The sequence below is a fragment of the Anser anser genome (genome assembly GCF_964211835.1).
Source record: "Anser anser genome assembly, chromosome: 2".
Classification (NCBI taxonomy): domain Eukaryota; kingdom Metazoa; phylum Chordata; class Aves; order Anseriformes; family Anatidae; genus Anser; species Anser anser.
The window spans coordinates 80,228,184-80,254,572 of NC_139721.1; the positions used below are offsets into that span (position 1 = coordinate 80,228,184).

Sequence of the window (26,389 nt, forward strand, 5' to 3'; positions counted from 1 at the left end):
GCAGGAAGGTTGGACAAGATGACCTCCAGAGGACATTTGCAACTTCAACCATGTTGCAATTCTGTAAGGGTGTGTTCTGTTTTGTTTTGTTTTTCAAAAAAGTGCAGAAAAAAAGTCCTGTAAAAAGAGGAACCAAGTCTTGCCTTCCTGCATACACAATTACTGTTGTAATCATCTCCCTTCTAGAGATATCCATAAGGGCATAATCCTGTCTTTTCCCAGAGTATTTCTACTGTTATAAAAAAACAATGATCCTAATAGAAATGCACACAAAATAAATCCAGGGCTTGTGAAAGGTGTACGTGTCACATACCATCATTCTAATTGGTAAGATGGCACTTTAGATGCAGGCTTATATCTAAATAAATAAATGAAGCCAAAGCTGCTTCTAGCATATCATTTTTATATAGCACAGAATAGCACAAAGATAGATCCAGCATACATCACAGGAGAGAAAGTGGTACAGTTATCAGTAAATACGTATATTTGCTGTAAATAAGTATCTCTTACTTGTTTGTAACTGTTGCGGAAAGGTAGTTATCAAGGTGAGATCTCCCCTGTGCAAAGGATTCACCACAGTGTAAATAATGAAAAAGTGTGTAGATAGGAAAAAGCATCTCCAAAGCACCTCTCTGCTTGCCAGGACCCACCAGGCCAGGAATCAAAAAATATAGAGCAAAGCTACTCTGTTTTTAATGGCAGTTACTGATAATCGTTACAAACAATTCTCAGGGAGCAGCATACCAATTCCACCTTTGCCAGGCAAGTGCTGTACTACACCACATGGCTGTGCTGGAGAACTCTAACATATACAGGAGCATACACGGACTTCGAGGAAACAAATTGTTCTTGATATCCAGTGAGGTTAAGGGAAAATTTACTCTTACTCTGGATTCAGATCAATATTTGCCATTCATTAAGAGTAGCAGTAGAGCATCCACTTGACAGTTCTAAGATAAACTGGCTGCAGTAATTACTTTGAAATACAAGCTAGCTGTCATAAGATTAAGAACACATGGGGGAAAAACAGTATTTCTGATTTTCATCCGGGTGTTTCTTGCAATGTTAGAAAATGGCCCTGATTTTAAGGTGAGCAGAGTTTACCAAAGAAAAGAATAGTATTGGTGGGATTGTGCCTAATAAAGAATAAGAAAGGGTGGTCAGCCATAAACACCTCTGTGAGGGGAAGAGACCTCCTCACAATGACTGCTCCTGTAGCGGCAGCTGCTACGGTGCCTTCCTCATTGACTTCCACATACGTCTTATGGACAACATTTGACAGCACCAGAGATTTCACAGGTGACAACGCAGAAAGATCAGCTTTTTCAGAGAAGATGTCAGTCATTCCCATCGCTTTTAATACCTCATTGAGGTTAAAGGTGCCTTCAAGCTTGAAACGGGGGAGGTACACCTCCACTGTTGTCTCAAACATATGCTCTGAAGAAGACCACAGCATTAAATTTTCATAGGTCATTGTGCTTTCAATCTAGAACATGAGGAAATTAAAAGAGTTTAGAGTAGGTAAGCAGCTTTGAAAAGTTTAGATTTTTGCCCAGCTTTAATCCAGACAACCAACTTTCAGGCCAGTTTAGCCACAGTCCCCAGCCTTACCTGTTCCAGCCCACCAGCAGATCCATCAGCCATGTCTCCTGGCAGCAGGATGATCATGCTCAGTGACTTCTGAGCGTAAGGCAGTTCAAGCACCTGAGTTCCCAGCTCCTCGATATAACCTAATTTAAACGTACCTTTCTGATACATCATCTGCACAGGCTTGCTCGCATTCTATTTAAAAGAAAATTAATTATATTTAAAATAAAACTTTAAACTTAAGTCTGGGTTTGCAGCAGTAATTGTTGTTAGGCAAAACATTTTTCTTTATTTTCTTGCATCTACAGTGGCGCACAAAACATCAGCTTTGACATGAATATATAAAGGGGTAATTTTCCTGAGGGAAAAAAAAGAAACAGGGAAAAAAAAAATCCTGCAATTGATCAGCTAGTGAAGTGGCTTAATACTGTTACTGTGCAGCCAAACAAGCTGATGCTGACTGCATTTGCAAGTCTTAGTTTGGAATAGGATAAAGAAGAAATAGCACTACAAGAATCAGGCTGGCATTTATCAGGTAGCTTGTTTAGGCAGGATGTAACAGGTTAAGAGCAGAATCATAGTTTTTTTTTTTGTATATGTGTGTGTGTGTATGTGTGTGTGATGGAGTTGTTCAAAAGGTGTATAAAGGCACAGGTTTCATTTTAGTGTTAGCTAACTTCTTACCTAGCTTCTAAAGCAGTGAAAGAAGCATATTAGTAGATGACATTTTCAGAAAAAAAATCCTGTTAATATTGATTAGCCTACGAAGAAAAATATATAGAGTTTCTCTCTATCTCATAGTTTCTCTGACTGCAGCAGTGCTCCAGATGTTCTCAGCCATAGGCCATTTTCAATTTCTGTATTCAAAGCCACATCTTAAATATTTCAAAATATGTGACAAATATAAGTCACCGATATTACAGTTTCTTACTGTCCTCTTAACAATGCAATGCAACACTATAACTAACAGTATATGCTTTCCTGGCCTTTTGTTTTGATAAATAAGAAACACATGAAAAAGACTTTTACCCACACAAAGCTCTTCAACCTAAGATCAGAACTAAATCTGTGTTCTTTGTGGGTTTGTTTGGTTTTGTCTTTTTTTGTTTGTTTCTGTTGGGGATGACAACTAATAGAATATTAGTGAAACATATGGAAAGAATGTAAAACAATTAAATGAAAGGAAAAGAGCTGAATATCTTTTTTGAAGACATCTGTTAGACAAATTGCACAATACTTGGAAGAATGTGCTTGTTAAGGAATTTGCTTGGCAATCATATTGACAATACCTGAGTTAAACAGCAAATGCTTTGTTGATATACATAAGGGACTAAGAAATGGAAAAGGGGACTAAAAATTAAAATATATTGAAAATAAACTTTTAAACATTGCAAATACTGTAAATAAATCAAAACACCCTATGAGAATTTTTCATATTTTTAAATTTAGTCTGCATATTTGTAGCTTCTTAATATCTGGCCTAGTTTGTTTGGTTTGTTTGTTTGTTTTAACCTATCAAATGCATAGCTCATGTTAAAATGTACTGAACCAGGATGGCCAATCCTTGTTAAAGCCAGGACGATCCCTTGGAGCCAGTATGAAATGGGATTTTAGAACTGGCCTTCATCCATGTAATGACTACTTGGTTCAAAAGTGCTGATCAGGGCTTACACTTGTGTTTTGCCAGTTGTTGAAGCAAAACCCTGAGTTGTTGCAATTTCTGAGGCTTGCACGTTTTTTTCAGTAAAGATCATGTTTTCCTGTGAAAAGCCCTCCTGCTATCTATGCCCAACAGGAGAGGCAGGTTAAGTTCTCAGCACACTCACACCTTCCTCACAGCACAGCTGAACCCCCCGGACATCGTGCTTCTTGGTTATGCTTACTACAATGCTCACAGTGTCTAGGGTAAATAATGTTGAGATTTACAGGAGGCAGATGTACCTGATTCAGTTTAAAATCTCTCTGAACTGTATTTTTTCCCTCAAACTTGTGTTCCCAGGATGCTTTGAAGTAGATTACATTCACGAGCACCAGAAGTGCATCCGTATCAATCATTCCAGAAACAAAGAGTTCCTTGATTTTACCTAAAGGAAATTTTGGAAAACACAAGTATTTGTTAGTTGTTATTAAGACTCTGGATTGAGATTTAATTACTTGTCTGTGAAGTTAGCTTTGGAGAACCTTAGAAATCCAACTCTTTGTTTGTTTAAAGGACTGGGACAACATAGGCAAACAAATGGTAAATTCCTCAGCAACATTACCTGGCAGTGGCCTGTTTGGAGCAGGAAGGGGCATGGGACCACTGTCCTACCCAACTCTGGGCCATCAGTAACAATATATACGTGCCAGGTGGCACCCTTCCATTGGAAAGAAGACAGCACCATTAATCACTTATTTCTGTTTACATGAGTGTATCTTTCCCTTTGCACTAAGCTCAGCTGCAGAGTTTTGACTCTGCACAGACGTTGATAGCACAGCTTTTGGTTTTGCTTTGTTTTACCTTGTGTCTTATTTTCAACCCAAGCATTAATTTCTAGTATGGCTGCTTCAAGATCCCTTTTAAAGTCCACTGTTTGCAGCTCTGCTCCATACAGTTTCTTACTGCACATTAGATATTTCTGTAAAACAAAATAAAAGTTAGTCAAATCTGTTCAGCATTTTTTCCATTTCCGAACAAATCAATGATTCAGAACTATTTTAGAAATGGTGCCAGTCTTCTTGACTCCATACAACAAAATTTTACTTTGGAAACATCAATTATCAAAAGTTTATTCAGAAAATCTTTGAAGAAGAGATAATTATTCTAATGCATAGGCAAAAAAAATGCAAATAGATAAAAAGAAAGCCACGAGAACTCTTCCCATGGAAAACTACATACCTGAGGTCCAGAAAAAAATAAACAAATAAATAAATAAAGTGCAAGATGTGTTGTTTGATGCTCAGTATCCAAATCATTCAGCAGAAAACAACAACAACAAAAAACAGCAAAGCAAAGATATAAAGAGCAAGATATCCCATAAGCAGCTTGCAGATAGCTTGAATAGGCCGTTTTTGGCCATAGTCATACCTCTGGCCAAGGGTAGACATATGTCAAAAGTGAAAAGCCTCCTGCTCTATTTTTTTGCTCTACAGCCATTGATATCCACAGGCTGATTTTTTTATTTTATTTTTTTAAACAGAAGCCTTGCAAGCTGACACTCTTGTCTCTTCCTTCGCCAACAGCCTTAAGAGGCACAGCTCCAAAAGAACATCAGGTGCTCAAAAATACACGAGGGAGCAACAGTGAGGCTTATGGTTACAGGGAAGCTGGCGGTCAGGCCACAGCAGTCATGGGATGTAGGTAACTTACCTGCTTCAGTTCAAATTTTTCTTGTATAAAGAGATTGCTGGCCAGGCTTAACACGTAGCTTTTGCCAAGGTTTTGTAGTTGTAGAAGCAGTGCATGGAATGCTTCGTGGTTAAGATTCCCATCTGTGTTACACTAGGAATATTTCAAACACAGTAATTGTAAAGATTCCTCAATATAGCTTTGGTTGTTAATTTGCATCCTAGTTAGGTTATATTATACGGCTAATTACTGTTATATAGATTTTTAAATCCAGCTAATCTATACTCAGCTAATCTAAATTTTGAAGCCTGATCCTCCTTTGTCTGGAGGCTTTGGTATTGACTTCATAGAAGGCCTGGCCCGCAAGAAGGTAATGTCTTGCTTGTGTCAGGCGTTTCTGAGCAGATCAGACTTTCTGCATGTGATCTTGACTCCCTCCAGTGGAAGTCTGTGGTGCTTTATATCTAGTTACCATGAAGTGAAGAAAAGGCTCCTGTGCTACGCATCCCAGGACTTACCTGGGAGGAGAGGGAAGACCGTCTTTCCTGGCTTCGTTCTGGCTTGTTTTCTGGGGCTGCACTCTCAAGCTCAGATCCAAGGCCCGTTCTTCCCGCAGCATTGCTGAAGTGGAGCACCTAAAATTGAAGAGGCCAAATTAAGGCAATTGTAGCTGGGATAAATGCATTTTCCTTGTTTGAAAGATTCGCTGTGCTGTCATGGATAAATGGTGTTTTATGAAAGATATTTTCTCAGCTTCAGTCAGGCTGAAAAGACGGACTTGAAATTGTCCATTTATTCATGTTCAAATTCACATTTCTGTTAGTGAACCAACAAATTTAGTCCCCAAAATGCTACTGTCCTCCACCTCAAAATGTTTGTGTGTGGTTTGCATTTTTATTGCTACGGTTACCTAAAATTTCAAAATGAAAAGTTGCCTCAGGCAGAGAGACAAAGATGCTTTGCTTTCCACACAAAACTGGCCTATTACAATCATTTATAATCTTTTCATCAGCTTAGGAAATATATCAAAACCATAGTGCTCTTGATGGAAACTGGTCCTTGTTTCTACTGTGCAAATATCTCACTGAAAAATCTCCAGATACTTCTCCATAATAATAATGTTGCAGCGTACAAAGTCTAAAGTTTTTTTGTTTGGTTGGTTGGTTGGTTGGCTTTGTTTGTTTTTTTTATGGGGAATACTGGATCTCCATTGATTCCCTATACATTTAAGCAGAAGTTTCTGGGAACCTCATAAGAAGGACACGTCTCCCTTGGCCGCAGGTGACCCAGCGGTCAGACTGTGCCTGCCTGCCTGCACCCACACTTCCAGGGATCTCAGAGCAACCACAAGAGAAAGCACCTGCCTGAAATTTTGAAACCAAGGTTGACATTCTGGCAGCAGGCTGGGGAAAGACCAGAGTGCCCTGCTGTGGTGTACCAACTCCCTGCGTTCAGCTCTTGCCCCACATCCCTGAATCTGCACAGGAGCATGCAGCAACTCATACAGGCAGATGGCAGGGATCGTGGCACTCCAAGCACGGCTCTGAAGACAGCACCTGAGCCTGTGTTCATGCTTGTTTCCTAAGCGCACGTTGTGCTTAGGAAAATGCCCAGCATTTCCATGAAGGGAACAGCAAGCTATGCGGAAGCATCTCAGAGCGTTTCATTGGTACTTACTTTTTCTATCTGAGCAGCAGTGTTGTTTCTTGTCCCTAGATGGATCAGGGCAAGGGCGATAGAGATGCTTGTTGGAGAGAAGAGGATGTTTTGGCCTTCTGCTGTTTTGTTGAATTTGTCATAGAGATCAAGGCAAAACTCAGTAATTGGTCTGGAAATGGAGCTCATTGTGAAGCCAGCAGCTGACTGGGAACAAAAAAAAAAAAAAAAAAAAAAAAAGGAGAAATGTAATGCACTTGTTGCTTAGCTAGATCACACTGCAAAGCATCTGTCTGCCCTAGGACCATCCCATAGCTGATTGCCGAATAACAGAAGTTTGATACATTCTGAAACAACAGTCTTTGCACACATCTGCCAGTCTATGCTCACATGGACACAGCAGGGTCTGGGAAAGGGACCCACAGTTAGAAAGGACTGTTTTTCTCTCTTAACCCATGGTGCATCTTATTTCTTCCGTAAGAGAGAGGTTGTGGTATTGAAATCAGTCAGCTGTGGATTTTCCCTCGACAGACTGGTTTGATGTATACAGTTCTATCAACTCTTTCCTCTTGTAACAACAAATGATTTGTGACAGATTAAGGTGACAGAAATTATCCAGGCATATAACCATGTCTTGTTACCTGAGCTGCGGTATGACAGATTCAAACAACAGATTTATAAAAATAAAATTGCTGTGGAGTAAAAGTTTTCATATATGAAGAGGGGTCCTTAGCAGCTATGGAGACGATACTACATATGGAAACATGAACAGTTTGCAATACACTTTTTCTGTCCCCATGAATTTGCCAGGAACCACAGATTCAGAAGGATAAGTGACGGAACTTTCCAAACACAGCAAGAGCTCGGCAGCCCCAAAAAACAGTCTGTGAGTTCCTGTTCAATTACATGACAAGATCTGTGCCACGCTTCTCTCTCGTACTAGAAATACAACTGTCTGATACCTTTCCCTTACCTCATTTATATTAAATCTACTCTGTTAAGAACAATTTGGGACCAAGTTCCAGCTTGGTCCTTGCAAGCAGGAAGATATCTGAAAAAAACAGGGTTTTAGAAAGCCCTTACTAGTCCTTTAGGGAAAGAACTGTAAAGCTGTTGTGTGGATACCAGTGGGAGCACACAAGCTTTTCTCAAAATATTATGCAAAAAAAAACAAACAAACAAAAAAAAAAAACATCAGAGTCCAGCAAGTGATCTTCTGGACAGCACACCAGAAAAATATGAAAAGCAAAGCATATACTCATGCTTGTTTGCAGACGTAGAGATAAGTAGTTGTGGCCTGTGTTCCAGAAAGATACGTTATTTAGGGGAAAATACCCAGCCAGAGTATGGAGAGAAGGCCCTCGTGCCTCCCACAACGCAGGTCTGGCTGGCTTTAGCTTTCAGCCTGCTTTGGGACAAGCTGGGGCTGGGTGCACAGCAAGCTGCCAGAGCTCCTCTCAGCTGCAAAGGTGGGTGAGCGCGCAGCCAGCTGGTTGTGCCCACCGCCCGCAGGAAGCCATGGCACAGCAGGCGCTCCTTCTCAGTCCTGTGCCAAGGATGCAGACCGCACGCTGACTCTCCCTCAGTCATGAGCCAGACACAGACTTTGCATGAGAAGCCGGGGCTCAGGCACCAGGAGGAGTTACCCGGGGTGTAACAAGTTGCTGTGGCTCAGCTGAGTTGCAGCGATTGTCTGCGCAAACCATCTTAGCTCGCAGCAAGTGCCAGACAATGGGAATGAACTCAGCCCCTAAGAAAGCAGGCTTAGCCTCAGACGGATTGCTGCGGTGGCTTGGAAGAGCCGAGAAGTCAAGTTGCTGAATATGTGAAGGTGCCACGTGTGGCAAATGCAGATGTTTCTTTCTTTTACCTAGCTTGAAAAGCACAGCGATAATAAACGCTTCTCCATGTTTCTGACTGGTGCTCTGTGGAAGGAACCTGTGATGTTGACATAAAAAGTTCACACGTTTCATACCGAGCCATTTGGTTTACCCTGAAGTCCAGAGGTGTTTTGTATGGAGACCTAGTACGAATGGGCAAAAGAGAGGAGAAACACTAAACAGATACTCTGAACAAGCAAATTACGGATGAGTTATATCTCATTAAGTCTGAAAACAGCTGTTGTAGAACACTAGCTCTGCTGTTTGTTGCCTTGGATGAAACGCTGTTTTCATTTTCCTTTTAACAGCATAGTCATCTTACCACAAGAAAAAGGCATTGCAGCAATAATATCTCTTTTCTTCCACCTTCATTAACTATTACCTGTAACCTTCTGAAAACAAAACTCAGCATTTCTTTGGTGTTTAAGTTTGCATTGCTCCACCTTCAGAGCCGGTGAAAGATCTAAAATGGACCTGTGAAAATGTTTACTGTGAATGTAGGTCACGATGCATACTGTAGGTGTGTCCAGACCTCAGGAGGAGTCGAGAAGACAACAAGAGTTAATGAACTTCCTCAGCAGGAGGGAGGCACCTCCACCCCACCCCGCAGGGAGAACACTGGCTGCCAAGCACAGAGGGAGAGCCTAGGAGCTGGAAACAGGTTTTAAAAGCAAGCATCTGGCACACAGAGGTGTCTGTCTGTTCGTTTAGAAAGAGCAGCAGACTGTCTTGAGAGTGATGTCCAGGTACAAACGTTACAGCCAACTGCACAGCTTTGAGCTGTGAACTACTTGCAGGGCTGCCCCGGAAAGCCAACACAACAGTGGAGGGAGCTGGGGTGTGGGCTGGAGGAGGTGCTTTCTTACTAGAGAACTTTCCTAATGTAAATTTGGGGAGGGTGCAATTTTACATCATTAAGCCATGCACATAGTCTGTGTAATCATTCAGTCAGTGAGAGCTTTGGAGCTGCCACGAGGACAGTGGAGTTTGGAGAACACCTAGGTGTTGGACCGCTGATGGAAATGTTACCCTGAGAAGCTCTTGGAGTAGGAAGGAGAGAAAATGTAAGATCAAAAGAAGCGTTCCGGGAAAATCATAGCTGCCATTCTGCAAAAAGTGTTTGCACAGAACAATAGCAATAGTGCAGAGACAGCAAGCAGGGCTGCTGCTTTACAGCTGATGAAGGGAGATGCTTTGCATGATGGCTCATTAGCGTTAACATAGTCCAGCAGATGGAAATTGCTGGCACTGTTATACGTCACAAGAAGCTACCCAGGAAAAGAGCCTCTGTCTGAAGAAACAACCATACACCAGAAAGGTGTATGTAAAGGTGACAAAACTTCTTCCATGGCTCTGAAACGGAGAACACTCCTTTTCTACAGCTATTCACACTCTGTTCTCTCTTTAGAGTTTGTTTTAAGCTAAGGGTAGATGAAATCAAGAAAAAAAATCCTCAAAGAATAAAAAGCTGTGCTCAAAACCGTCATAATTATAGGTGTATTAGATTATATTATGCAGTAAATAAGGTGTGGATACTAGAAGAGTGGTAGCCTGTTTTTTTTAAGGTAATTCTGTATTTAATACAAGGTAAAGAAAGAAGGAACCTGTTTTCCCTGGTGCTGCATGCAATTCCCATTGTGTGCTTATTTACTCTGCCTCCCATGAAGGTGCTTTAATGCACATTTATTTCTCGTAAGCAAAGGAAGAGAGAGAAGTCGCAGAAATGACGTGTCTATCCTAGAAAAGGAGAACATGAGAGAGAATACAGACTCCTCACATGCAAAATCTATGATTGGTAGAAGTTACTTTCTAATTTTTCATGACCATTCATACAAAAATTTTTCCAAGTGTACCTCTGCTCATTTGGGGTTAAAGGGACAAACAACACATAAGAAAAATGAAATTTCCTATGATACAGAAATTCTAATCATCCCCACGCAACACAAAACATTACTGCAGTAACATGCTTTAAATTATAAACCAACACATTTCAGCAAAAAATAACTTTTCAAGGGAAATGTTACCACGTCCATTTTCCAAACATCTTAGCCCATAACACTGCTGCTTTTATACCTGAAAGGGCTTTTTTCTGGCTGCTCCTATTATTTTACATCTGTACCTCCGGGATGTATCTTTTTTACTTCTTTCTAGGCCAATTATTCCTGCATAAGCAGCCGTGGATGTACGTTGGCCTGTTATGGGCCGTACAGTGGCAAGCTGTTTGCTATGCCTGTGTGCAGTTGCATAGGCTGCTCAGCTTGCTTTTAAACACCACCGCCAAAGCCAGGAGCGAATATGTTGATCGTGGAGACTAGCATCCCCACTACCAAAACACACAAATACTCCACCCTCCCTATTTTATATAGCCATTGTTTAAGAACATAAACAATCCTGTCAGCAGGGACCAGGGTACAGAGGAAACACCCAAGCACCCAGCCAAAGACTTGCATGCCCTCTCTTGTCTAGTGAACATTTCAAGGCTTTTTCTCGTGCCATGGAAACCTGAGCAAAGAGGGAAAATTCATCTGTTCCTCTTAATTTGCAGGTGAGGTTGCTCAGGTCATCAGTGCCATCACTTTCTGGGAAGCCCATTCCTACCAGAGCGGGTAGGGGTGCTCCGAAGCAGCCTGCTCCTCAGCCCTTCTGGAGACCCAGGCAGAAAAGCACCTGCTTCTGGTATAAACCACTTAGCTGATCGGTCCCATGGCAATTACAGCTCTCCGACCAGGCAGAGAGGCCCTGGGGAAATTTTATATTCAAAAGTCTGTCAAATTTAGGCAGGCAGCTCTAGATTCATACCTTTGGGAATGTGTTCGTGAATTCCCAGCTACCTCCCACTGAAGACCACCTCCCTTTGTGGTAGCTCTTAAGTCACCTGAATTTTAGCACTGTCTTTTTGCTGCCTCTAACCTGTAAAAGTATCTCCTTCTTTGTCCCATCTGTAAACATTATGCTTACTTTACCAACCTTTAGACTGCTTTGGATCTGCCAAAGAAAAAAAAAATCACAGGTTATTTTTGAAGCAAAAATATTTTTTTACCTTCTTGCCAAAGCGGTTAAATGAAGAGCACGACAGCTGAGATCTGGAGCACGTCCCTGTGAATATCGTATTATAAACTTCTCCCACTCTCTTGTGGGAAAGTTCAGCCTCTAACCAATTGTTGATAAATGCAGCATGTTGTAATTTAATGCAAATGTCATCATGCAGTTTCCTGCAGAGGACCAGGAAACCTATATCTAGCAATATGCTAACAGCACTTCTCTCAAAGCTGCCCAACGAGTTTGGCAGGAGATATCAATGGGCAGCATCTCCTGACTGCAGAGCCAAGTCATCTTCAGCTGGCACGCTGAGCATTAAAGCTAGAGATCCGTGGCTGTACTGCTGTATACAGTCCCCTGTGAATGCGGTGGGGTCTGGGCTGGACACTGGGATGTGCAGGGTTCGTGCCAGGATTCAGAGAACCGGTGTTTGGAGCTAAGCTCACTGGCAGACACAGAGCACATGAATGGGAAACACGTGAGCTTTATGTTGCCTGCAGCCATTTCTCTCTCTCAGGTACAGAGCCAGCTTTATGTGTTTGGAAGGATTTTAATTAGAGAGGGGAAGAAGTATTTCCTTGAACTGTAACAGGAATCCCCAGCCAGGGGGTATTCTTTTAAATCTTTGGAGCTACGAATGAAAGGAGGCCAGGAGAGGCTGATCACACAGGTTATGTCCCCAGCATGCAGTGAGATGCAAGCAAAGAGATGGGAAGCGTGGAGCTGCACAAGTATTTGATCTCTCCTCACCAGCACCACTGAGCTCTGCTGCAACACTGGGTTAGGGCAGCAGGATTCAGGGGTTAAAATGAAGTCCTCTCGGGCTGTACGTGTCGTTGCAACACAGAAATTTTTCTGTCTTTCTCACTTTTTTCCTATCAAGCATAAAATTATATTTGGATTCATAAGATATTTGAGGGATCAGATGTTGTGAGGAGAGAAAGGAGAGAGAAGGAAGGTCTCCCAGCCCTGTCTTGCCCTTCCCACACTGTCCTTCCAGGTGCAGGGCTGAAGCTGGACCACTCTCCCTCCAGCCCAGCTCCCACCAGCTTTGCTCCACCCTGTTTCTCTGCCAAGGTCTCAGCCCAGCTGCCAAGGCTCCACTGCCCAACAGAAAAGAAGGATTCATAAATAATGTGAAATATGGTAATAAAATGGGCGTTCTTTTTCTTGTATCATTTTCCTCACTTTTTTTTTTCTGATTCCATTTGCTATGCACTTCATTTGCTTTTCCATCCTTCATGTTTCTGTAGGGCTTTTTTTTTGTTTATCTTCTTGCTCATTTCTTTATCTTTTTTTTTTTTAAATTATTATTTTGAATTTATTTATATTTCTTTCCATATATTGCCTTACCCCTTCTGTTCTCCACATCTCTTATCTTCTTCTGCCTTTATGAGTCCTAGCTATTTTCCAGTGACTATTTTTGAGTATCGTTCACTACTTTCCTTCTTCCAGACTCTGTGCTTTCTCCGTCCCTCTTTTAATAACACTGTTCCTCCACTCGTTGCTTTTATTTACTCTGTGTATTCCCTCAGAACTCCCTTGCCATCCGCTTAACCCCTTTGCCTCAGGACATGTCACCATAGCTGCAAATTCTGTCTTTTCTAAGCCCTTAGGAGTTCGAAACTGCATGGCTTTTCCAGTGAGGCTAATTGTTTGTATGCAGCATTTTTCAAGTTCCAAAACCCACTGCCCTTCTCCATAAAAAGTTCCTGCTACCACAACACATTAAAACGTATCGGCTCTCTTTTACAAAACGCTGGGGGCAGGAAGCGAGTAATGACTGTACAGCTGAGCAAGTGGTGAGGTGACTAGACACATAACACTGCAGTTTGCAACTGCCTGCAAAAGCCAGCCGTGGCTTGCTTTTTTCCATCAGGCCAGCCACCCATCATTGGATAGCAATGCTGTGTTGAAAGGTGAGGTGGAGTAACTTGGCAGTCTGAGCAAGCCCTCTCTTATGTTCACTTTCTCCATTGTAGCCAACGCCTTCCAGCACGTAAGCATTTCTATACACAAGCTCCCACACACGTTTTCCCATGTCCTCCCATGCAAGTTCTTGCCCATGGCCCAGAGGCCAGAATGGGCAGAACTGAACAACACTCCGTAATGGCATTTCTCACATCAGCAGAAGCCCTTCTGATACCTCTCCCTCACATGCGGCAAGATAAATAGGTTTTGCGTTGGGACTTCTAAATTTCCATAGGAAGGGAAGGGTCTAGGAAACAGGACTGGCACACTTGAGTGCAATTTCTAAATAGAACAAGGATTACTGTGTAGCTCTCCTTTTTGGCTATACAGGGTCCAGTACACTAAAAGCATGAGGCTTCAGGGGCTCATGAACACAGATCATCACAACTCTACCTGCAACTGCACTTTCTGGCCCACCACGGGCTATTTGGCCTTAGTTTGTGCCGTAGCTGATCTGGTCACCATCTATGCTTGGCTCCTTAAGACTACACTGTGGTGCAAGCCTAACATCTTATCTGAACTCATTTACTAGGCATTAGCATATTATATAGTATTAACAAAGCATGATTAAACATTAGTCTAGGCCCATTTGGGGCTGCTAGTAGGAAATAAGAAATATGGCAAAATGTAGAGAGAAGAAGCAGAAGTGGAAAATGAACCAGAGCTTTTCACAACCAATAAATGGGTTTGCCTTCTGTGGGCTAACATAGCTTCTTATCTGAAATATCTGCTTGCCTTGCATAGGCTGGGATACCTTGGCATTAGTCAGGAGCTGAAGAAAGATAGGCCACACCTTGAGGCAGCGCTCCTGTGTGCTTTCATGGGATAGCCCTTCCTGGCAAAGGCATCGACAAGGAGCTCTCTGAGAAGATGTGCTTACGTAAATGTGTGTGGATGCAGTAAGCGATCTGATCAGCTGTTAAACAGAGTACGAGCTGCATTGAATGAAGACTGGCTCCTGCACTGGAATATTTTTGGAATCTGGAAAAGCTGAGAGAGTGATATCTGGGCTTTTCTCCTTTGGGAAATCTCATCCAGGCAGAAAAAGAGGGATGGGGAGATCTGCCAGAGGTTTTCATCAGTCTCGCAATAGTAGCAATAAGTGGGATACAGCCTGCTGGATACCTGGAACTACTAGACCACAAGTCACTGTCCAAATACAGACAAACTGTACAGATGGCAGGCAAGTAGTCCACCTTACCTACATACAGACTGCATATGAAACTGCTAGTCAGCTGCCAACCCCATGCGTGATGCCCTGACCTACGGGAGAATCAGTAGACACCACAGTGATGACAACTCTACATAACTCCAATCCCACCCTCTAAAACAGATCAGACTATGACGGAGCATATAAAACATTTTCCAGACACTCAGTTATCACTGAAGCTATTGAGCTAGTAAAGATCTTTGCAAGCAATTCCCTCTTAGACAGAATGGACTGAAAACTAATTGTTATGTATTGCGTTCTTCCTCTGATTTCTATTCATGTTTTGGAACACTTGATAAACATCAGTGACGACCCCCAGAAGTCTGCATGGACTCACCTCCCATTGTTTTTGGTGGGAGTTAGTTCCCTCAATATCTTCAAAGATATGGGTCAATGACTCTAGTTAACCCTCTGATATTAAAATATGTTAGATCCCATTAAAGGCCCGCAGGAAGCAAACTTGTGAAAGCACTTAATCATTGTCACTAAAGGCTACTCCTGGTTTGGTAAGGTCAAACAGCAAACAAGAACTCTCTCCAAATTCATAATAGCCACTGTGCTGCTCTCTGGTGAGAGAATAGAGGAATATGTACTAGAGGTTGCATGTTCCCATTTAGAAATCTCTTTCTAGTTTCTTTCAAAATTGAAGAACCAAGAGGAATACTCAGTTAAAATGACCCCTTTTTGAGGATACGTAATTGAATTCACTATATATTTTGACCAGCTAACAACATAATCTTTACTGTGAGCTATTATCATGTGGTCCAAAAGGGCAATTCAGACACAGATTTAGTTTTCTTTTTTTATTATCTAAGCAAGTCTGTTCATTTCAGCTCCTATCATCTGTTGAAGGTCAAGAGTGAATGACAACAGACTGACACTGGAGGTACTGCAGACATTTGACACAGGTTTTGTAGTGCTTTATTCTGAACAGTGGTTAGGTAAATCAGTACTGAACATATGCAGCAGGAAGTCTTTAGATAGAAATGAAATCTAATTACCATGATTTCATATGGAATTTGTAGACTGGTAATTACCATGTTAATCTCACTCAAGTCGATGTCCTTATTTCTTGTACCTCTGAGGTTAAGTAATTGTGTGGAGCCTCCTTTAATGCTGAATCCAGAACTAGAACTGACAAATAATCTGTGCCTGAAAAGTGTGGCACTTCTAGCATTAATCCATCCGATTTCTATGATAGAATTGCATAACTTTCTTTTTCTCAGGATATACGTAACAGGGCTCCTCTTAGCTGCAGTGAACTAGTCCCCTCTGCCATGTCTGAAGGAGAATGAGTGAAAAAGTCCCACAAAGTAGAGTCCAAACTCCCCAGCCTATGAACTGATGTAGCTCATGCAGAAGAGTGTTCTGGGTGTATATTCTCATTGCCTCTTGCATCCATAGGTGCAGCTGCTGTTTCACAGATGCGATCTCTGGTGCTAGCTGCACTGCTTCACTGTACGTTAGCAGTGTCCAGCAGGGCACCCTGGACCACCAGACTGTAGCCAGGTATAAGAGGAGAGCTATCACACCACGTGTCCATGTTTTCCCCTTTTTGGCAGTAGGAATCCACAGGGTGTGGGTCTCAAGGGAGAGTGGAATGAAGCTCTTCCTCCCAGAGCCCCTCCCAACTCTCCGTCTTTCAAAAATAGGCTCTCAGTTCACTTTGTTTTGAGAGAAAGATGTCATAGAGGAACAAAATATACTTGTGGCTGAGGCTGGGATACTTGGTAAAATACCATGTGTTCTCCACAGTGGGAATCCTTCAGCTTAAGGGGATGAAGCAAAAAGAGAGAAACGAGTTGTGCTGCATATGTAGAGTACATAGTATTACCCTGCTGATATATGAACCTCTTAGATTTCCTTTCAAAGGTGATAGTCAGGACGCCAAGCTTTACAGGAACATGCATCACCATAAATGTAATTGTGCTTTTTCATAATTAAAATGCCCTCCTTAAGGGGAACAGAATCTGCCTGAAAGAATCACGTTGCGAGTTTTGTTGTGCCTGAACAAAAAGATAAACGGATGGTCAGCTTTGAATTCATCTTTGTGTTGCAGAATCCGATATCCTGGTACCTCTAGAGACTCGCCACCTTGTTCTTTTACTTCTAAGGAGACTTTGTGGATGATCTTTGACAAAACCACACCTTTGGTCTCGCACATCTCAGAGAAATCTGATGCACTCTCATTAAAGACATTTGTCATGCCCAGGCTTTCCAGAAGTGGCTTCAGGTCATAATCACCTTCCACGCTAAATTTTGGAAGAAATACATTCACTTTGGTGTTGGCCATCATGCTGGGATTGGTCCACTGTAATAGTGTCTCGGGGGTGAGTGCCTTTTCCAACTGAAGACATAAAGGAACAAAAAAAATTAATATGCAGTCTAAGGAAAATGAGAACAAAAAGACCATTCCTGCACTCACCACTCACAAACACACACACACACACACACACACACAAAAGACCAAAAGGCAACTTTTGCTTTTGAATTCACAACGGTAGCATTCAGGATTATTTTATACTCATAGTTATATTGTTGTAAATATGATTTAATTCATAGGATAGGCTTCCAAAACAACTCTATTGAATGTGCCCCTCACAAACTTTTGCTATGCAATCATCTCAACAACCGCATGAAGGAATCCAAGACAATCCCTACCCAGGTTACACACAGCAGACTGGCAGATCCAAAAGTCTCAGTTTATGACCCTATAGAGTAATGAAATTGCTGGTATTTGGGACAGAAAATGACTCCAAATACAGAGCCTGCTCTGTATGATGCTGCTGACTGAACCATTTTTAAAGCTGGGGAAAGAGGAGGCAGAATGTGGGGCCACAACAAATTGCTATGAGGAAAGGACTCACTTGGATTTTAAAATATGCATATTCTGTAATTTATTCCTATATATGAAAGTATCTTACAGCTCTAAGGACAGATTCCTCCTGCCTTGAAAATGTATGGACAGTTGCAGCAAATTACAAACGAGACCTGCGTAATCATCTGTCTTGCTCCTTAAACTTTGAAGAGAGGTGAAAATATGTTCTATAATATTTACAGAGAAATTATAAATGAAATATTTGTTCTTTAGGAAATGACTTATTTTCTTTCAAATTTGTTGTGCAATTGTAATTAAAAGGGCTCTATTAAAGACACCTCTGCTCAAACTAAAATTTAGAAAAGTATAAGGTCGTAGTAAAACAAATCACTGATACATGACAGCTGAAAAAAATGAGGACAGCGGAGTAAATAAAGACAGCACTACTGAATACCTAGTAAATATGACTTTAAGCACTGTAAGAGCAAAAATCTTAAAATGAAAATTAAATCTTTAGGCCAGATTTTCAAGGAATCTGTATTTACTTAAAGTTCATCGTGTGCACCTTCTGTACTTTATACTGTCTTCTGTGCATACTCTATCTAAAACAAAGCCTTTGTCATGGCCTCACACTTGTCCAAAGCAGAAATGATGATATTACAAATATGATATAAGGAAAAAAGCAGAATGAGAAGGTAAATTCTGAGGAAACTTAGTTTTGGTTTCCTTCTACATAGATTTTTTTATTTATTTTTTTTTTACAAGCATTATATCAATACTGTTTTTTACTCTCACCTGTTCCAAGCCAGTTGTCTCATCTTCAATGTCTTTGGGCAGCAGAATGAGCATGCTTATATGTTTGTTAAGGCACGGAAGTTCAAGAATCGCAACATTTAATTCTTTTACATAGCCCAGGCAAAAAGTAGCTTCCAGATTCATCATTTGCACTGGTTTAGTTTCGGTCTGCAAAACACAGAGGAGACAATCTAGCACTCCTTTTAATTCACAGGGAAGACTGTGACAGAGGAAAGTCTGCAAGCTTGCATGGAAGAGGTACATTGAATCACCATCAAGAAATGTGTTGACTTTCATAAGTAATGATATCAGCTTTATGAAACCCTTACAGTAAAAGCTGCTGGCTCTTTAAAGGTGATAGCTTTCCAAAGCAAACTGGAACAGAATTCTGCTTAACACAACAACAACATATTGGGGATGTGCCTTAAAAGAGAAATTTACCTAATATCAGTGGCCCTTCCTGCCTGTTTCACTGAAAGCTACAAATTATGCTGCCTACAGGGTACCAAGCAGTGGGCACATCTTAACAGTGAAGGTCAAGCTGTTCAATACAAGTAATTGATATTTTTGTTTAGGGGCTGAAACACGATAAGAAGAAATTTCAGGCTTACCTAAAGCCAAATGCCTTTGTTTTCCATGAATGAAACAAACCAAACCAAAACAAAAACAAAACTTTATTTCACAAGGAATATTTACAAACTGTTCTGTTCATCTGAAAACTCATTTTAAAATTCAAATTCAGTAGAAAAAATGTTAAAATGTTTTAGAAAAAAAAAAAAAGATGTTTTTACACTTTAAAAATTTATTGTTAATTTTGTCATCTGAAAAACTTTTTTGGTTGAAGCTGTTGTCTGATGTGGAAACGTGAATGTTTTCAGTGAAACTGAAACTCTAACTCTTCTCATGCACAGATATATATATATTATTGGAACTGTCTCTTTATCTCATAAATGTTGTCCAGTTTTATATTCTGGTTTCAAGCTGCCTGATCACAATGTTCATCGCTGATCACAGATTCCTGAAGGCAAGAGCCCCATGTGCTGCACTCATTCAGCCTGAAGCAGGGCTGATATGCAGAGGGCTGTGGTCCTGAGCCTGACTGGAAAGGGGGAAGCTGATGAGGATCCATCCCTGTAGAGGTGGGCACAAAGCCACACACCTAAGGGGTGCACTCAAGAAGGCCCATGCTGTGTGTAGATGTTTCACTAACTCTGTGACCATGAGAAATGCAACGTTTTGTGCTTTTCCCCTGATAGTCTGGGGTTGCATCATCTGGTACAGGCTACGGGCTCTTGGGAGCATCTACCTGTGAGAATGTGCATCTTTTTGTTGCAGGCAATGGCTGCTTCTGATCGCTTGTACTCAGCAGCTGTTGTCTAAATGCACTAACAGGATGGTCTGTTTTCACGTTAAGCCTTTGAAAGATGGATGTGAAAGCATCAGCAAAATTTTAAACCAACATGACTAGAAAACTGGTTTAGCTACTCTTACAACATCCTATAGGTTTTGATAGAAAGTCTAAGAATGCCATGGTGATTATCAACATTTCTCATTTTCTCTTGCTGGGATTTCCTTACCTCAAGGTTGGCAAACATTTATTTGAGCGGAAATGGTAGTCTTTATTTTTTTGGAACATACCTTGTTGACTTTAAAAGGACATTCTTTGATCTCTGCTTCTGGGAACTTCTTCATCCAGTTTGTGACAAAATAAGCTGCATTAACTAGGAGGATCTGAGTCTGGTCACTTACGCTATCCTCATTCAAAATATTCTCCATTTTGCCTGTGAACATGTTTAAGCTGGTTGTTAATACAATACGTTATCAACATATCAGTTGCTTTGCCTGAATATGAAAACAGTTTACTGAATTAAATTATTTGTGTACTGCACCTCACAGATAAGAATTTTAATCCAAACAGAAATCCCAAAAAGAAGCACCTAGTCCTCCCACTGCAGCTGAATGCATAAAATGAAATTTGGGATCCAGACAGATCTTCCAAATTATATTTTTTTCTTGGCTTATATAGCATGGACTCAAAAATGTGTCTACTGCTTTTGTTTAGTACTTTAAAGAAGGTACTGAATTTTCAGTAAAATTCAACAGATTTAAACAACAAAGTATCTGTCATTTGGAGAGCAAGACTTGAAGGGAAGTTCCAGATTAGATTCTACTCATTTCTGGAGTGACATGTGAGAATAAAATAACCTGAATAACAAAAAATACTGTTCTGATTACAGTTCATTACCAATTACTGCTATGGATTTCAAAAAAGAGTATGCAATCCTTCCCTTCCTCGCTCTGTTTCGGGTCTTTTCAAACACTGACACAAGAGACGCCGAATTTGGAGCACTGGGGATGCAAGTCTTCATTGATTCATGAATTGCACAGGCAGTGCAGCGTACTTCCCCATGGCCACCTGTGCCAGTTTGGGATGGACCAGAAGTGGCTCACACACCTAAGTTTTCATTTTTGCACCACACGAGGGCAATAGGCAGCAACCGCCCCTGAAGCTACCTGCAAACAGGCTGTGCACAGGCATTGGTGTCAGATGTTTGCAAAGGTCCACAGCCAGGAGCCGTTGTTCTCCCAAACTGTCCTGCTGAAGTAACATATGAGCAGCAGCTTTGCCCAAAGCTAATGCAACTTCCATCTCACATTTTTGCCTTCAGAAATGCTGTAGCAGTAAAGTTAATGATTTCAAAACATGCTAACATGGCTAATCCTCATTAATCCAAATAATAGGTGTAGTCCCACTGCTTTCACTATATATTTATTTCTAAAAGCATTAGTCAAGAGATGTCACAAGGATAAGGATCTCTTTCTTCAAAGAGGTAAGCAGCATCCCTGAGGTTAAGCCATACTCACCATCAGTTAGCTCTGAGAGAGATTTGTTGATTTTCTGTCGGGTTTCCTCAGTTTTTTCTTTGAACTCCACTAGTTCCAGCTCAGATGGAAAAGGCCTCTTTGTAGAGTTGACAAAGTCCTGAAAGAGACGAGGTATCAAAGCCAACCTTGGTTAAATGCTGTTTATTCAACAGGTCTTTACACAGTCCGCGACATCAGCATCCCGAGCTTCACCACGGGGTAGCTGGAGAGTTTATTAGAAAGGACACCTAATGAATAACAGCGGGTGACAACCAGGATGCACAGACGCATCCAGCAGATCACTCCCAAGATTGTCTTCAGTCCAGTGGCATTACAGCAGCTGCTAAAGTAACTTTGATACTGCAGGAGAGAGCACGATGCCCAAGTTTGAAAGGACAGGCCAAGATAAAGGCCACAGGCTGCTCACATCGTGCCTGTCCTTGTCAGATGAGACATTTATTGCAGTGGATGGGAATTGACCTTTGCTGTAGCAGGGACTGAAGGACAGGCAATCTGATTATAGCATCATTTAAGCAGGTTGTGAGTTTCCTGAAACATCTCTTTTAGGCTGAAGTCACCCTTGCTTGGGGCCCTACTCAACTCAGAAAACAAACACGACATTCTTCTCAGTTGTTTGCAAGGTTCTTAAGTTATAAGGTCAAATAACACCTTCACCACTTTTGTTGTTTCAGTAGCCAGTCTTCTGCCTCCTCGGATAGATTAAGAAAACTACAGTTTATGCAGTAATTACTTGGGTGTGTGAAGTAGACACACACTTGCACCATCACCTTCTTTTTAAACTCCTTTTCAGTCATACTTGCAATGCAAAGACCTTGATGTGGCATAGAAGTTATATTGCATTCAAAACCTACTGCGCCTACTGACCTAAAGCATATTAATGAAAGAATTGCAAGTGTGGTAATAGTTGCGTAGCTTGAAGTCAAGCAGCTCACTCACCCTCCTACAAACTTTCATGGTAGCAGAGAATATTATGTTGTTCATCATCTGAGTTTAGTAAAGTAACAGACAAAAGTGAGATAATTTATTTTGAATAAGATTGAAGCCTGACACCATAGTGCCTCAACACGCTGGCCAAGCAATTCAAGTTCTTTTCTGCAGTACTTACTGTGGTAGGACTGAGAGACTTGTCTACAAAGAGCCGTTTGACCATTTTCAGTGCAAAGAAAGAGCTGAGCTTGGAAACATCTGAAGTTACTGTTTGAAACCCAAAAGAAACATCTTTGACATCTTGTAAATGGAGCACCTGTTAATGAACATAATAAAATACTGAGCATCTTTCTTTTTGTCATCTAAACATTCCTAACAGCTTGGCAATGAGCAATGCCAGTTTGTGACCAGAGCTGTGGCTTTTTGTATTTAAGCGAACAACACAGGCTTCTCACTGTTAGTTATTACTCAATAACCATTCATTTAGTTGACGTCCTCACAATATCTAAAAACTTGAACCTACCAAAGCTTTAATCAAACATGCTTCTCTAATGCCAGCAGTCCAAAGAAATCCATAGAGCTGTTCATGCTAGCAATGTGACTTAGTTGATCAAACAACTGCAGTGTGAAGTCATAATGTTTTCACCAAACTCACATTCCTGTCCAAAACTCTGGAGGTTATAGGCCAGACAAATAAGGGTCCCAGTTAGTCTCCTTTCTCGAAGTAGATGACCCCTTTAAGAAATGCTCACCAGATCACCAGGTTTTCCAATTGCTGTGACTACCACATGACATCACATGATATTTCAGCAAAAAAAAAAAAAAAGATCAGATATCTCTGGGTGTGTTGGCAGACAGAAAATGAGCTGGAGGTGGGACTGCTGACCCACACTTGGCTACCCGCCAGCTCCTGGGGGTCGCAGGGACAGCTCTAGGAAGCTCTGGGATGACCTAAAACTCTCTGCTTTCAGGTGCCTGCTTGTTGCAAGGTCCTTGATGGTGGCTGTGCCTTGGCCACCCCTCAGTGTCCTCTCCTCACCTGGCTCATGGGAGCAGAAGGAAGTAAGTTCCCAAGCACACAGCAACAGCCAAACTCCGCGATTGTTTTCTCATAAATGACTTTCTAAATTTATTTCCCTCTCCTCCAACACTTTTGTTTCTTCATATGTTACGTGCAGAAAGCCTTTGAGTCTGGTAACTATGTTTGGGGAGACACCTCCGCTACTGCAACTTGTCTGCCTGGCAGAGCTTTTAGCACAAGTTTGTTCACTGATATTCCAGAGTAAGACTGCCAATCTCACTGCTTCTGTATCTAGTGCTTAAAACCCAAACATAAGCTCAGGGACAGGCAGAAGCTAGAATACACATGGAAAATAGAAGATAATACATTAAAAATAAAATAAAATAAAAATAAAATTAAATAAAAACATAAAATTAAATAAAATAAAAACATAAAATTAAATAACATAACATAAAATGCATGTTCTCATCTGTATCTGTAGTCAGCACTTTTTATATACCACTTGAGAAATGTGAAACATAAGTGTACTTGTGTAACAGAATGGCGTTTCTGGACATGGATAGTAAGTTATTACAGGATGGTTCAAAGCAAATTGCAGACATAAGTGAAAATGAAATTAAGCAAAGGTTAATATTTTGAACTCTCCCATTAGAAAGACAGTGCTTGAATTTTGAAATGGTGAGAAGGATGTGGGCTGTCATTAAATTAAAAACTAGAAAGAAAAAAATCTAGAGTTCTTTTTTAATGTATTAAAAAAAAAAAAAAAAAAGGAAAAATCTGCAGTACCCAGAGATCTCTGCAGGTCTATTGCTGTGCACCTGTGCAAATAGGACAAGGCTCATTGTAATCTGTGGGATGAGAGGGGGCACAGGAGGCTGCGCTCAGGCTAGGTGCCATCAGTGAATGAGAAAGCACAGGGAGGAATTCCTAAAGGAGGGAAAATGTATTCAAATATGTAGAACGTCCCTCAGAGCCAGGTGATAATCAGAGTATAAACGCACGCTGAATTTGCTTCTCATTCACCTCTGGCTAACTGCGCAGTCTGTGGGCACCCTCACTGGGATAGAAAGAAGCTATGTAAATCCCAGCTCTCGCAGAGGCAGCCGTGCAGTCTCCCCGTGCCACAGGGCGACCTCGATCAAGCGATTGCCTCATCACCATGATGCTGCTTCATCATGTTGTAAACCCCTTGAGCACCACAAGCTGCTTGCAAGGCAAAACACGGCTTAAGTTGTGCCTTCTTCGACTGTGTTAGCTTCCTCTTAGCTGTGTGGCGGGACAAAGGGGAAATGTCACAGACAGGGCAGCTAGGAATGCTTGGCAATGGCGAAATTATTTCCGATTCTGTTAAGCTTAAGCATTCCTGAATAATCACAAAACAATTATCCAGAAAATGCAGTGATCTTGGCAGTGACCTGCAGCCACAATCAATAATGTGCTGAAAGGAGTCAGGACTTTAACACAACTCTTGAGGACTCTGCCATGTCCCTTTCCACCTTGTACATGCCTGAGAAAGCCTTTCTCTTTACCCCAGTGATTTTCAACCTTTTTGGTTGTGTGGGACCATGTGGTGTGGAACCATTCAGGAATTTCAAGTGGACAGTTTGCAGCCTGTTTCTGTACAACGGTATCAAGAATCAATAAAAAAAGCCATCTCCAACAGCCACATAATTTTGCAGCCACAGAGCGGGATGCCAATGTCTCACCTGTTTCATCTGGTCTGCAGTGTCACCTTTCGTAGCTTTATACGCCAGAGCCAGCGACGTTGAGGTACACAGGGGGGCAAAAATAATATTGGCTGTTTTGTCCTTCTCACATAGCTTTTTGAACATGTCAACTGCAAAGGCAGTGTTTGCTAGTTGCAGAGCATCCATCGTCATCCTGAAACAGAAAAGGACAACGATGACTCACAGCGTCAGCTCCTACTGGCCAGGTCACTGGTTTCCTTGCTGAAGGAGGTTGGACACCAGTATGGGGATGGGGCAGCTCGAACCTACAGGGAGAATTAAAAACGGCCTGAACAAGCCCACCCAGTTTCAGCAGCTCCTGAGGAGCAGGGAAAGTCTCATCCATGATGAACTGAGGTAATGCGAGTGCTTCAGTAAAAGCTGTCACCATCAAGTGACAGCTGGCAATGCCACGTGTTATGTGGAGCCAGTATTACCAGACGCACCTGGTTAGGGTGACCCACGCACATAGAGTCAAATTGGATCACATATGAATTTAATCTGTTTTTAATTGATACTCTTAAAATGTGCCGACCTACAAGGTACTTTGCCTATGCTCTGGGCTCTCCTGGCACACAAGCAGGCCTTTAATAGTCTTTCTTAATAGTCATAATCTTTCCTGTCTCTTGCTTCATGGCTAATTGTTCATTAAGCTCTAGCTTTGGTACATGTCCTTCCTCCAAGGGATGATTCCCCATTCTCCCTAGCCTTGCTAGAAGTCTCCAGAAAGCTGTCTGGTCCTGTAGGATGAGATTGTCCCAGAAACTTAAGGGATTTGGCCTCCTACACAAATACTGCTGTGTGCCCACTCATCACTTACAATGTTTTAACTGCAAATATTTTCCTAGCATTTCATAGTAACTGCAATTGCCACAGGGCTGTTCGCTGATCTGTGCAGGCAGGAATGGAAAGGGTGGTGCCCAAGGGACAGTCATAGTAGTCCATGTTCTGGCAAAGCCACGAAGTATTCCCATCTTCCAGACTGCTTTCAGATATCTGACATCGTACTTTGGTGTAAGCCCATGTATGTAGATTCAAGCTAACAAGTTAACCACAGAATTTCAGTCAATATCATTTCCGGCTTTAGACCAGCAAGTACACAGATGATGACTCCATTGGCATAGTGAGTTTGACAGTATCCTGCCCCCAATATCATGTGTCCCTAAAGAAAGGTAATCTGATAACTTGGTGTTAAACAGCTTTGTCAAAGCTACTGAAAGGACAGGAAGGAAAAGGAAAAGACAAATACTGGGAAATGCTTCAAAAGAGCAAAGATTTCACAAGGAATCCAAAAGATGTCTTCAGCATTTGCTCTCTCCAGGAAAAATGGTAAAACATTGGAATTAATATGGCACAGAAGGATGATTTAGAAAGTTGTGTTCTTATCTAAACACGTAGATATGCTCACATTTCAGAGTCTGACACTGAAGATCTAGGGGTTCAGTTTTATCCAACTATGAACAGGAAAGTCAGTTATTTCTTTGTAGCATTTCCTTGGTAAGAGGTTTACTGATCTTTTGAGAAACACCTTAAGGTCAGGGATT

At 41.5% G+C, this 26,389-nt stretch overlaps 1 protein-coding gene across 1 annotated transcript in view; it reads right to left on the reverse strand.

The window, feature by feature from the left end:
- Nucleotides 1-386: 386 nt before the first annotated feature.
- Nucleotides 387-26,389, reverse strand: part of SERPINB5 (serpin family B member 5) — a 30,296-nt gene continuing 4,293 nt past the window's right edge. Inside the window, exons 2-15 of the mRNA XM_083827012.1 lie at nucleotides 24,825-24,999; nucleotides 22,276-22,413; nucleotides 21,150-21,267; nucleotides 19,923-20,065; nucleotides 18,285-18,452; nucleotides 16,630-17,018; nucleotides 11,492-11,720; nucleotides 6,593-6,778; nucleotides 5,434-5,550; nucleotides 4,937-5,068; nucleotides 4,088-4,205; nucleotides 3,529-3,671; nucleotides 1,612-1,782; nucleotides 387-1,486 (exon numbers count right to left, since the gene is read on the reverse strand). Coding sequence (XP_083683138.1) covers nucleotides 1,085-1,486; nucleotides 1,612-1,782; nucleotides 3,529-3,671; nucleotides 4,088-4,205; nucleotides 4,937-5,068; nucleotides 5,434-5,550; nucleotides 6,593-6,778; nucleotides 11,492-11,720; nucleotides 16,630-17,018; nucleotides 18,285-18,452; nucleotides 19,923-20,065; nucleotides 21,150-21,267; nucleotides 22,276-22,413; nucleotides 24,825-24,998 — 2,628 coding nt within the window. The 5' untranslated portion in view covers nucleotide 24,999 and the 3' untranslated portion in view covers nucleotides 387-1,084. The remainder of the gene's footprint in view (nucleotides 1,487-1,611; nucleotides 1,783-3,528; nucleotides 3,672-4,087; nucleotides 4,206-4,936; nucleotides 5,069-5,433; nucleotides 5,551-6,592; nucleotides 6,779-11,491; nucleotides 11,721-16,629; nucleotides 17,019-18,284; nucleotides 18,453-19,922; nucleotides 20,066-21,149; nucleotides 21,268-22,275; nucleotides 22,414-24,824; nucleotides 25,000-26,389) is intronic.